This window comes from Rhincodon typus, chromosome 20 (assembly GCF_021869965.1).
Source record: "Rhincodon typus isolate 14 chromosome 20, sRhiTyp1.1, whole genome shotgun sequence".
Taxonomy (NCBI): Eukaryota; Metazoa; Chordata; class Chondrichthyes; order Orectolobiformes; family Rhincodontidae; genus Rhincodon; species Rhincodon typus.
Window position 1 is genome coordinate 9,903,398 of NC_063351.1, and position 13,594 is coordinate 9,916,991.

Genomic DNA, 13,594 nt, shown 5'->3' on the forward strand with positions numbered 1-13,594 from the left:
TATGTACATAATTAATGATGCTACATGGTCTGCTCCTGTCATATTGATTTTAAAGGAGTCATTTCAATAATGTATTATGTTTGCGTTAGTGCTGTATCATTTCTATTACAGACAATGAATGGCACTATTCTTCCAAATCAAAGTTATCTTTCACACATATGCATCAATGTTTAATTCATTATTACACTAATATGCTATCCAACTGCACAGACACACATGAAACAAATTAACCAAAACAACATTAATAATATATAGGGTTATATAAATCTGATCTGAGACTCAGTCGCATTGCATTTTGGATGAAACTATCTCTTGCATCAGACTGTCAATTAACGTTAATTTTGCCTTATTGTTGCTGCTTCCTTCTGTTTCTGTCATACTGCCCAGTTTTACCTTTACATTGAAATGAAAGGCTGAAACAATGAGCTTTAAAACTAGTGAATGATCTGTTCTACTGGATTACAGCCTGGATGGTGAACATAGACATCTATCAAATGTCTTTTTGTTGATGTTGTTCCTTAATGACGTTTCCCACCATTATCTGTAGAAGCCTTAGCATGTGTTTGGAGTTCAGGTTGAGTAAAACAATTATTTCCATTTATTTTCTCTGGAGCAAACTTTTATCTTCATGGATCCCCCTTCATTTATAAAATGTACCCACTTTTGATTTCAAATTGATGGGGTTATTGGTGGATGTGATGATCCATTCGTCGGTGGGAAGTTCTACAGTGAACAGCTTAATTGCTCTGTTACATCAATGCCTTGTGAGTGAAGTCAAAAATTACATTTGATGAGCAGCTTCTTATTATGTCATATAGCATGGAAACAGTCCCTTCGGACCAACTAGACCACGCCAACCATGCTCCCAAACTAAACTAGTCCCACCTGCCTGCATTTGGCCCATATCCCTCCAAACCTTTCCTATTCATGAACTTATCCAAATGTCTTTTAAACATTGTAACTGTAGCTGCATCCACTACTTCCTGTGGCAGTTCATTCCACACGCTAACTACTCTCTGTGTAAAAACGTTGCCCCTCATGTCCTTTTTAAATCTTTCTCCTCTCACCTGAAAAATATGACCCCTAGTTTTGAACTGTCCCACCTTAGGGAAAAGACCATTACTATTTTCCTTATCAATGCCCCTCATGATTTTATAAACCCCTATAAGGTCACCCCTCAACCTCTTATGCTTCAGTGAGAAAAGTCCTTCCATTCCTGGCAACAGCCTGGTAAATCTTTTCTGAACCTTCTCCAGTTTAATAATATCCTTCCTATAGTAAGGTGACCAGAACTGCACACAGTATCCCAGAAGAGATTTCACCAAAGTCCTGTATAACCTCATCCCATGAACAATGAAAGCAAGCATGCTAAGCACTTTCTTAACAACATATGATGCAAATTTCAAAGAATTATATACCTGAACACCTAAGTCTGTCTGTTCTACAATTACTGCTTATTTTGAAAGCTAATATGTTCAAGTGATATGATGCAAAATAATTTCAAGGAATGACTTCGAAGAAGGTCGTTTGGTGTGGTGGGTAGTATTCCTGCCTCTGAGCCAGAAGTTCTGAGTTCAAGTCTCACTCCAGGATTTGATGGTCAAGGAAGATGCATTCAAAACACAGGCATACAAATTGAGCGTCAACTTGTAAATAATCCCAACACATACTAATTGCCGGCAGCAAAAAGGAGAGAGATTGCCTGACAGCCATGTTACAGTAAGAAATAGGAGCCACCACCATCTCTATCCATAGCTGCAGTCGAGAACACGCATGGAAAAGCCGATGTTGCCATAGCAACCTGGAATTCCTGGGGTGCCAGTTGACTTGATGGCTAATGTGAATCAGAAAGGTGACGTTTGCTTTCAGTTCCAGCTGCGATAGGTTCTTCCTCCTTGCTCTACCTATGGTGCTGTTGGTTGGACCTTCCTTTCTGCAGCGAAATCAGAAGAAGACAATTTCAAAGTTGGGAAATAGATTGGTTTGTGCACAAAGGAGGTGGCATCTTCTTGAGCTGAAATAGCAAAATCAATTTTTGCTCATTCTCACCCCTCTCCAGGTCATTGACAACCAATTGCTAGATTAACCTCATTAACGGAAATCTGATCTATCCTAATCTACCTACACCTTTACATTTGTATTCAACACAGAAATATGGATGGAAAGCAATCTTAAACTGAATTGATAGCAAATGTGCCCATTTGATCCATTTCAGAAGAAGGGTGCCTAGACTCAAAACATTGGCTCTGCTTCTCTCTCCACAGACCTGTCCTTCAGAAATTTCTGTTTTTGTTTGTTCTTAAAGTGGCACAGCGGTTAGCACTGCTGCCTCACAGTGCCAGGGGCCTAGGTTCAATTCCAACCTCAGGCGACTGCCTGTGTGGAGTTTACACATTCTCCCTGTGTCTGCGTGGGTGTGCTCCGGTTTCCTCCCATTGTCCAAAGATGTGCAGGTTAGGTGGATTGTCTATGGGAAATGCAGGGTTATGGGGTTGGGGTTGGGGTGGCTGGGTCTTGGTGGGATGCTCTTCAGAGGATCGATGTGTACTCGATGGGCTGAATAGCCTGCTTCCACACTGTAGGGATTCTATGATTCTAAGAGCTCATTGCGAAAGCAATAAATAATGGAGGCATAATAAGCAAGCCTGTGCCAAATTGGATCTTGTACTGTTGGGGCTGTATAAGGCTCTGGTGAAATCCCATGTGGAATAGTGTAAGCAGTTTTGGGCCCCATGTCTAAGGAAGAACGTGCTGACCTTGGAGGGGATCTGTTTATAAGAATGATCCTGGAGACGAAGGGCTTATCATATAAGGAGCGGTTGAGGAATCTGGGCCTGTACATGATAGAGTTTAGAAGAATGAGGGGTGATCTAATTGGAACTTACAGAATACTGAGAGGCCTGGATAGAGTGGCCATGGAGACATTTCCTCTAGTAGCAGTGACTAGAACCCAAGAGCACAGCCTCAGAGCGAAAAGACAACCCTGTAAAACTGAGATGAGGAGGAATCTCTTCAGCCAGAGGTGGTGAATCTGTGGAACTCATTGCCACAGAAGGCTATGGAGGCCAAGTCATTTAGTGTATTTAAGATAGAGCTAAATAGTTTCTTATTTAGTAAGGGGATCAAGGGTTACGGGGAGAATGTTGGAGAATGAGCTTGAGGAATATATCAGCCATTATCAAATAGTGGAGCAGGGCCAAATGGTCTAATTCTGCCCTTATAACTAATGTTCTTCTGATCTTATGATCTTAGACTTTAACCTGCTGATTCTTCCTTTTCCAATATTCAGCACTGTGTGGCATTGGAAGCCAACCAACGAACAACTTTGCAGTTCTGCTTTTTAGTTTCCTCCATAGATCATGAAACTCTATCTGAGGATATCAACTCTCTCCATTCTAATGTCATTGATTCCAAATGGACCCTGACACCCAGCTACTCCCTAACCACCCAACCCCTTCCACTAGCATCAGAAGGTTACATTGTTTGTCTGTGCCATCTTTTGCCAAACAAGGCAATGAATCATGTTGAGACTCTTACTGGTGGTTACACTGATACCTCTTCGTCCTTCTGCCTATTGAATACCTTATGACTAGTGCATTCCAACATTTTGAAAAGCCAGAAGCCCTCCCTGCACCTCCCTGCACAGTGTCTTAGTAGTTAGCATTGCTGCCTCACAGAACCAATGACCCAGGTTCAATTCCACCATCGTGCAACTGTCTGTGTGGAGTTTGCACATTCTCCCGGTGTCTGCGTGGGTTTTCTCCAGCTGCTCTGGCTTCCTCCCGCAGTCCAAAGATGTGCAGGCTAGATGGATTAGCCTGGGAAATGCGAGGTTAGAGTGATGGGGGGAGGTGGTGGTATCTGGGTGGGATGCTCTTCGGAGGGTTGGTATGGATTTGATGGGCCGAATGGGATATGCATTCCATGATTCAATTTGGTGATTCAATGAAGTTTAGCAGGTTTCCCTGAAAACTTGATCCTCACCAGATCACTAACATTCCTGTCAGCTGGAGCAGAATTTTTCTTGCCGAGTGTGTTAGGTGTGCGTACACCTGTAGACACAACCCCACAAAATGATACCTGATCAGAAACACAACATGATCCTGCTCATTTCCGGGATTAATATGTGCACATTTTAAGACAAGAGATGTTGGTTAAGTCAGGGGAGACAATGGCCTAATGGTATTATCGCTGGACTATTAAACAAGAGACCCAGATAATGATCTTGGGACCCAGATTTGAATCCCGCCACAGCAGATGGTGGAATTTGAATTCAATAAAATCTAAGAATCTAATGATAACCGTGAACCCATTGTCGATTGATGAAAAAACCCATCTGGTTCACTAATGTCCTTTAGGGAAGGAAACTGCCATCCTTACCTGGTCTGGCCTACATGTGACCCCAGACCCACAGCAACGTGGTTGACTCTTAACTGCCCTCTGGGCAATTAGGGATGGGCAATAAATGCTGCCTGGCCAGCAATGCCCTCATCCTGAGAATGAATAAAGAAAAAAAAGTCATTTGAATGTTGACATAAGCAAAGAATTATGAATTTAAACCAGAATTCTGGCTTTAACTGCGAGTGTATGGGTTTCCCAAACTGTTTAAAATCACATAGATTGACAAGGCAAGTGCATATAAAAGGAAACCATTGTTCATTGAAACTGACAAAGTTGAAAAACCTTTCCGCAGTGATACTGAATAGCTCCTGGACTGCCCATGTGGGAGATTACTGCTCACAGGACATGTTCATGGAGCAAGATTTCACTGTTTCAAATGTGACTTCCAATTTTCTGGTAGTCATTTCTGATGCAGACACAGTGGGCTGAATGGCCTCTTTCCCACCATAACAATTGTGCTGTGCAGAATCATCAATCTACAAGGCACAAGACATGAGTTTGATGGAATACTCAACTCTTGCCTGAATGAATGCAGCTTCAATAACATTCAATAAGCTTGACCCCAGTCAGTCCTGGATTGACATTACATCCACAAGCATTCAGTCTCTCCATCACCAAAGTTCAGTAGCAGCAGTGTGTATCATCTACAAGATGCACTGCAGAAAATCATGAAAGACCCTTGGACAGTGCTTTCCAATCCACAACCACTTCCATCTGAAAGGGCAAGGGAAGCATGTACATGGGAATACCACCACCTGCAAGTTCCCCACCAAGCTACTTACCATCCTGACTTGGAAATATATTGCCATTCCTTCAGTGTCGCTGGGTCAATATTCCAGGAACTTCCTCCTTAAGAGCATTGTGAACCTCATGGACAGCAATGGTTCAAGAAGACAAGCTCACCACCACCTCTGAAGAGCTACTGGAGTTTGATAATAAACGTTGACCCAACCAGCAACACCCACATTCTGAGCATGAATCTAAAAACTGCAGGAGCAAGGCCTTGTTCTCGACCATGTTTCTCTCCATGGGACAGAGGTGATTAATACAGAAATCTAGCTCAAAGATTGCAATACCCAGCGCATAGAATTTAGAAATAGAAGATCAGCTTTCTGGATATATGTGAACACCAGTCCCTCAAGATGATCAGGTTCTCACAGCAGGTTTTTGCTGATGTCTACCATGCCTGTGGCCCTGGTGAGCATCATTGAAAGTGGCGTTCAAGGTGGCTATCAGTAGAGGACCATCATCCATTCTCTGCTTCTCCCTAGAGCTGTGCACTGTTTTCTGCAGGGAGAAGAAAACAGAGGATTATAACTGTGAGAAATAGACTGTGTGGAGAGAAAGGATGACAACAACCTTTCAATTACCAAGAGACAAGTCAGTAAGAGAAGAGTGAGTGCAAGTGTTAGCTATTCGAATGAGGATTTGTGTAGGTCCCTAGAGAAAAATGAAGGATTGCAGCTGTAAGGTGTAATGGTTGAAGAGTGTCATGCAGGAGAATGTTGGGGATGTTAGAAAGTGGAGATTGGTCACTTTTTCTGCCCTGGTGAAGTCATCAAACCTCTTGTGCGCTGCATGCAAGTTCAAGGGACAACACCACTGCTACTCTCTTCCTCAGCTGTGTCTTTCCAAGGCTGCCTGATTTGACAGGTTGGAATTTTTTGTCATTTGTGGGAAATGGTACATCTCTGTAGTCCCTCAGATCAGACAGTGGAACCCCCAGGAAAGAGTCAGAAACCATGTCACAGCCATCTCAAGCCTCCCTTTCATTCCTGTGGATGCTGAAGGCATGGGAAATATTGCACAATTGCCACAATGACCTCTGCTTCTGGCCTTTTAACCAGAAGTCTGTCCTTTGATGGATGCAAGCTATGATCACCTTTGCACTTGATGAAAATTCAAGAAATCTAGAAGTGGCTAGGTTAAAGAGTCACTGTGAAGGCTACTTTCCTGACAAACAAGTTCATAACAGGCTGCTGGCTCCCTGTTGCAAGTGATCTATTACATTGAAATTCCTTCTCATCTGCTATTCCCAATGGGATTCCCCTGTTCTGTTCTCTTACCGTGCATCTAAGGTGCTGTTTTATTGATGTTAGAGTGTTTGATGATTAAAGGAGAAGGTTTGAGATTTGGGAAGTGCCCTATTTTGAATTTCTCCCCTGTTACATCGTAAAATAAATCAGAAATAATCCAAATTAATGAAATTTGCTGCTGTTTCCCTGTGTAAATGATATTTTAACTATTTCCTGTTTCAGGCGTATTTAAGATCAACAATCGGACAGGAGTCATCACAACAAATAAAACTTTGGATTATGAATCTGTAAAGGATTATGAAATTAGGATCCAGGCAGATTCATTGTTGTTCTTCAGGTCAAACCTCAGGGTTCCTTCAAGAAGTAAGTCTAGATGATTACATTTATTACTGTTTCCAACTTAAATTATTGTGGATTGTTCATTGGATTGCAATGTAAGTAGTAAAATGGTATGGAAGACAACGTTCCAAATATTTGCTTACAATGTTTGGTTAACTTTTACTGCTGGGCAAGTGAGCCACAACATTTCCATCATTCCACTGTGCTACAGTGTTACCAGCTGCCTGTCAAGGTCAGAAACCTTGTGTCTAAGCAGAGACACTGTCCTAGATACAGGGATGACCAGGACATGCAAAGCAAAGGGATGTGGGGCTGCTTGGTTGATATGTGTATTCATTTGAGAGAATCATCTGAAGAAGAATTAAGCCATTGACTAGCATCAATAAGTCACAAATTAGTTCAGATGAAGTCAAATTTAACTTGAAACGTTAACGCTCCTTCTGCAGATTCTGTCAGACTTCCCAGATATCTCCAGCTCACCCTTTTTATTTCCAATTTCTAGCATCTGCAGTTATTTGCTCTCATTTCAGTAAGTCAATAGTTCTGCAGGGAGAAAAGCATGTTGCGTTATTTGGTCTTGCATAGTGCTGCAGGCTAAAAACCGGCCACCTTATGTAAAGTATTTGAAAAATTTACCCTTCAAGGATGAAAACATGCAAGTGGTAAACAGTCCGTGGAATTTTAGCATGTTTAGCTTTTATCTTTCCTAAGTAACTGTTAATAAATTTAATAGCCTTCCTTTTGTGATTTTTGTGGGAAATGTTACTTTTTTCAACACAAGATAATATATTAGTCTAGATATAAGAGTGCTAGCAGGCAAGCTTTCTCCAAGTATTTGTCTGTGCTGTTAAGCTAGGTGCAAGTAAAGAATGGTGTGATAACATTGATCTAGGTAGATGGATCAGGATATGATGTGAAATTGAATAGTTTTGCAACTGAATATAATTTGTGGATTAAATTTAATTCTGATTTATCACAGCCCAGAGTTTGTGAATGTAAAAAACAGAAAAAGGATATGTCATTTATAAGATGGAGTTTCTGCACAATCTCAGGGGGTTCCTTCAAGGCACTTAGTTGCTGCCTCTTTATGAACACTTACTGTGTCTTTCTTTCTCAACAACCTTCTTGTTGGTGTTTATTCATCGAAATCGTAGCCTTACTCACAACACATCACAATGTTGCCTTGAATCCTGACCTCCTATTTATCACATGACTTGGCATTTCCCTCCAGAGCGTGAATGTACTCCCAAAAAAGGCCTTATGTTCGCAATCGTTTTGTGGATGATTTTGTAAATCATGTGGCTTTTTGTCTGAGATTTGGTACACAACTGGTGATACTTTTTCCCTTTTTAAAGTCTCCTTCTACTTTGCACCACCTGCCCTGACTAAAGCAGGTTATCAGCATTGTGTTGTGGTCCAAACCAAATATTGATTTTGTGATGTTATTTGCCCCTTTATGCACTTCATTGCATCTCTCTCCTCCCTTGTTGCTTACTTCTGCATTTCTACTCAACCCGCCATCACTCCCAAAATCCCACTGCAAGTTTCTCACCATGATATCCTCCATTCGGTGATATACCATCCAGTTGCCTGGCCTTTGAAGCTCCAATCACCGTAATAGTTTATTCACTGTCAGGTTACATCCCTCCCTCTAACTGAAGTCGATTTAGCCACTCAAAAGCAGGCTGGAATACATCAAGTGCTTTGGACCATATTTTTCTGCACTAAAGTTCTCTGCTGGATCATCTCAATATCAAAAATAACCCCTTACCTTTTTAATATCATGCATCGCCTAAGGCCCCACTCCACTGCTCCTTCAACCTTAACCTCTGGAAGGTGTCATGGCTTTCTTTGTTGCTGGGAGTGGTGAGCTAAGGGAATGTTCTTGGTGTAATTTTAACCCTGACACGTGTGAGTACAGCTCCAAACTGCAAAACTTAAATACAGCAGATGCTGGAAAACCGAAATAAAAACAGAAAATGCTGAAAATACTCAGTGGGTTTTTCAGCATCTGGAGAGAGGGAAACAGAGTTGACTTTTGAGATTGATGAGCTCAGCAACCCAATATGTTGGGTGTAATCTGTCAAGGAGGTGAGGGTCCTGTCAGCTGGTGAGAGACCCACACTGCCATTTCCAGGGAGGGCTAGAAAGGAACGTCATGACGATTGGGCAAAAGCGAGGCTGTGACAGATACCCACCTTGAATTAGGACCCCAGGGTTACAGCTGGCCTTCTCTGACAGATTCTCCTGTCATTCCCTTCTGTGGAAAGCTTACACTGAAAAGGAGAATCCATTCGGTAATCCTTAATGTGTGTCTTACGGTTTGGATCTTTCATATGTGTGGACATAAGCTTTAATATTGAACAGGACACTATTCTGATAAAGCAAATACATACAGAATGAACCACAGTTTATAAAATGAGAGCCATTGAACAACGCTTCATGTTATGTAGCTAGTGGACATTCCTTTGTGCCCTGTTTAAAAATAAACTGTTAACTAATTAAAGTAATATTATTACAATAAGATTATGGAACACAAAACCTTTTATTAAAAATACTGGTTTGTGCTGCTGCAGATATGATAGGTTGAATGTCCTCCTTTTATACTATAACAATTCTGTGATTCTATTTCAATGAGTTCACTGAAATAAGCAACAGCAGCCTGTTAAACAAGTCCACTAAGTCTTGATCCACAGTCGATTATAGGCCCCATTATGTTTTGTGACTGTGATAAACCTCTACAAAGTTCATGGGGAACCACTTATTAATCTCCCTGCAGAGCATGTTGAGTATGAGTTCCTTTGGTAACAGGCAATGTGCTGTCCAGCTGGAATCATCACTTGAATCATTTATAAAGCAGACCCAATGCCCCTACCCCTGGTCCTTGAGGCCTGGGTTCAAGTCCCATCTGTTCCAGAGGTGTGTAATAACACCTCTGAACAAGTTGGTTAAAAAAAAAGGTCAAATTAAGAAAAGAAGCAGACCCAGTAGTGGAGAGGGTCATATGTGCTGACTGTCTGTCCGTCTTCTGTGGTAATGTTCATGCTTTGGACAGGGAGCACACAGTGTCCATTGATGCTCTTAGTGCCTTTGAAGAGAGGTGGGCACTGCCAGGGATACAGTGCGTTATTTCCTTCTCCAACTCCATTTTAATTTAGTCCCTTCCCTCACTCCCTACGTCCTCCCACATTTGTTGGTTAGCCCTTAACAGGCTTTGCCCGTAAATATTGAATTGGTTACATGGGTGATTACTGGTAGTAGTCAAAAGGAAAGAAAGTGAAAGTGAACGTCACGGTGATTTTGCTGGTGGAAACTTCATTCAGTTGTGTGTAATAACCATTCTGGCAGTAAAGAGAAAACAAAAACCCAGGAAAGGCTCTTGTGATACAGTGGTAGTGTCCCTACCCCTGAGCCAGGAGACACTGGGTTCAAGTTCCAAGTTTTCCAGAGGCATTTCATGACATTTCTCTGAATATGTTGAGTATAACATATTAAAATAAAAGATGTGTCTGCAGAACTGTCTATCCCAGGTCAGCAATAGCCTATGTATACCACGAATAAGACTCGGTTTTGGTGTTCAACAATAAATGATGTTCCTTTCCAGTCAGGCTTCCTGAGTTATTATAGTTTCCCCCTCCTATTCCATGTTAACTTGGGAGCCAGACTTTTGGATGGCTTACAATCTGTTCATGTACTGACCCACGCTCTTTACCATCAATGTCTTTTGCCTACCCTTCTACCCTTCAAACCTGATTGGCTCCAATAGTTTGGACCTGAACTCTTCACCTTCTTAGCCTAACATTTAAAAACTGGCAACTTATTTACATTTCTTTTCCTTAAATAATTGTTTGGCAGTTTATTTGCAAAGAAAACTTCTCAATTAATTTTCCAAATATAACGTGGGATAAAGAAAGATCTAAAGTTTAACCACCTAAGATAGTTACAATAACATTAACCAAACCTTTATGTTGAATTTATTCTTTTTTTTTGTTTCAAGATAATATTAAAGGCAAGGATATATGGTGAAAACTGCTTCACTCTTCTAATTTCATTGGAACAGAAACTTAGTGACTGAAAAAACAATGTTTCAAGCAGGAAGAAAAATAAATCTCCAAACTGTAATCAGGAGAACAGTAACTTGTCTTGTTTATTGCTCCCTGCTGCCATCGCTCCCAGACATTGTATATAAAGCACCAGCTGAGCCAGCACACTACATGCCACTTGCTGATTTAAGTAGCAAGATTTTAATTATGAGAAATGCACAGCTAGGGGGAAACAATATTATGCAATGCAGCTTGCAATTTGCACGAAGTTTGCACACTAATCTGATGCTATTTTTGGCAGGAGCAAATTTAATGCTTAACAGATTGGATCTATTATTGCTGCTTTGCTCCTACAGTCACAAGATTTTTTTAAAATCATTTTTTTTTGTTTCCTCAACTTCTCCCTTAATTTCGAAAATTTAGGCAGCTAGTCTAGTCCATGTATGACTGCAACAACAGCAGAAAGTGCTGGAGAAACTCAGCAGGCCTGGCAGCATCTGTGGAGGAAGAAACAGAGTTATCATGTTGAGTCTAATCTTTACATTCCTTAAAACTGAAGAGAGGTGGAATGTGTTGGGCTGTACGCTGTTGTAAAAAGGTGGAGGGCCAAGTGGACCGAAAGGGAAGGAAAGGGAAATGTTAATGGCTGAGGGTGGTTAGAGAGCAATGATAACATAGAAGACAGGTATATTATCTCAAATGGAAAAGATAAGACAAACAACTCCACACCTCCCTGGATGACAAAGGCGGTAGAAATTAAGTTAAAGAAGAAAAAGTGCGCTCACAACAAGTGGCAGGTAGAAAATATAATTGAGAAACAAGAGAACTATTGAAGGTTCAGAGAGGAAGTGAAAAAGCAAATAAGAGAAGCAAAAGAAAATTATGAGAAAAGACTGACAGCTAACATACAAGGGTGTCCCAAAATCTCTCTCTCTCTCTATAGTGAAAGAGTGGTAAAAGGAGGAGTCGGACCAATTAAAGACCAGATGGAGGCAATAGGCATGGCTGAGATGTTAAATCGATATTTTACAAAAGAGGGAGATGCCAATCAGGACATGGTGGCAGAGGAGGAAACGCAATCACTATAAATGTTCAAAATTGATAAGGAAGAAGTATTGGATAGATTGTTGGTGTCCCAAGTTGACGAGGCATCAGGACCAGATGGGATGCATCCAAGGATTTTGAAAAATGTGAGAGTGGAGACTGGAGGAACACTGACCATTTTCTTTCAGGCTTCTCTAGACTTGGGGGAATTACTAAAAGACTGGAAGATTGCAAACATGGTGACTGTGTTCAAGAAAGGTTGTAAGAATAAGCCCAATAATTACAAACCAGTCAATTTAACTCAGTGGTGAAGAAGCTCCAAGAAACAATCATTCAGGATAAAATTTGTAGTCATGTGGAAAAAGGTGAGTTGATTGAGAAAAGCCAGCATGGATTTCTAAAGGGAAAATTGAGTTTAGCTAGCTTTTTGGAGTTTCTTTACGAGATAGCAGAAATGTTTAACAAGGATCACACTCTTGATTGTTGTACATGTACTTCAAGATAGTGTTTGATACAATGCCACACAACAGAATTATGAGAAAAGTGACACCTTATGGAATAAAAGGAACAAATTACAATATAGATACAAAATTGGCTGTGTGTTAGGAAACTTGAACCTCCAGGTACTCCAGTCTCCTCCCATAATCCAAAGATGAGCAGGTTAGGTGGATTGGCCATGGGAAATGCAGGGTTACAAGGATAGGGTTCAGGGGTTAGGTCTGGGTGGGATGCTCTTCAGAGTGTTGGTATAGACTCAGTGAGCTGACTGGCCTGTTTCCACACTGTAGAGATTCTATGTAAGTAGTGGTCAATGGGTATTTTTTGGGCTGGAGGAAGGTTTGTAGATGACTTCCCTAGGGATCAGATTTGGGACCCTTGCTTTTACTGATACATATTAATGATCTAGATCTTGCTGTGCAGGGCACAATTTCAATGTTTGCGGATGACACAAAGTTTAGAAGAGTTGTAAACTGTGAAGAAAACAATGGAGAACTCCACTGGACAAAGACAAACTGTTGGAATAGTAGGGTGGAACTTGTGGAAGCAGGCTATTCAGCCCATTCCATCAACACTGGCTCTCTGAAGTGCATCTCATCCAGACCCACCACATTACCCTATTCCTATAACCCTGCATTTCCCATGCCAATCCGCCTAACCTACACATATTTGGACTGTGGGTGTAAACCAGAGTAAATCCATGCAGACACAGGGGAATGTGCAAACTCCACACAGACAGTTGCCTGAAGGTGGAATTGAACCTAGATCCCCAGCACTGTGAGGCAGTAGTGCTAACCACTGAGCCACCTTGCCAACCAGATTTCTCTTGGATTTAGTAAAATTTGTAGGGAAATGGATTAACATCATACATAGGATACTTTGTTATTGATGCCACCATGACCATATGATAACCATATGATGAAAGGACTCTAGTAAAGGAGTTCTGGCTTAGACAATGTGTAGAATGTAATATATATATATATAAAACTAGATGTAAATAACTGGTTAAAAAAAAAAGTCGAGCTCTATCTTTGAGATAACAAGGTATACAGCTAGATGAACACAGCAGGCCAAGCAGCATCAGAGGAGCAGGAAAGCTGACGTTTCGGGTCTGGACCCTTCTTCAGAAAATGAGCTCGAGCTCTATCTTTACCTTAGACTAAAACCTCACAAACATTGCCTAGAAATCAACCTCAGAACAGCAGACAAATAACTTTCCAATCAGTGTTCTAA

General features: G+C 41.1%; 1 protein-coding gene across 1 annotated transcript in view; it reads left to right on the forward strand.

Annotated features, from left to right (window-relative positions):
* Positions 1-13,594, forward strand: part of pcdh15b (protocadherin-related 15b) — a 606,743-nt gene that overhangs the window by 480,211 nt on the left and 112,938 nt on the right. Inside the window, exon 29 of the mRNA XM_048609162.1 lies at positions 6,660-6,800. Within this exon, the coding sequence (XP_048465119.1) occupies positions 6,660-6,800 (141 nt within the window). The remainder of the gene's footprint in view (positions 1-6,659; positions 6,801-13,594) is intronic.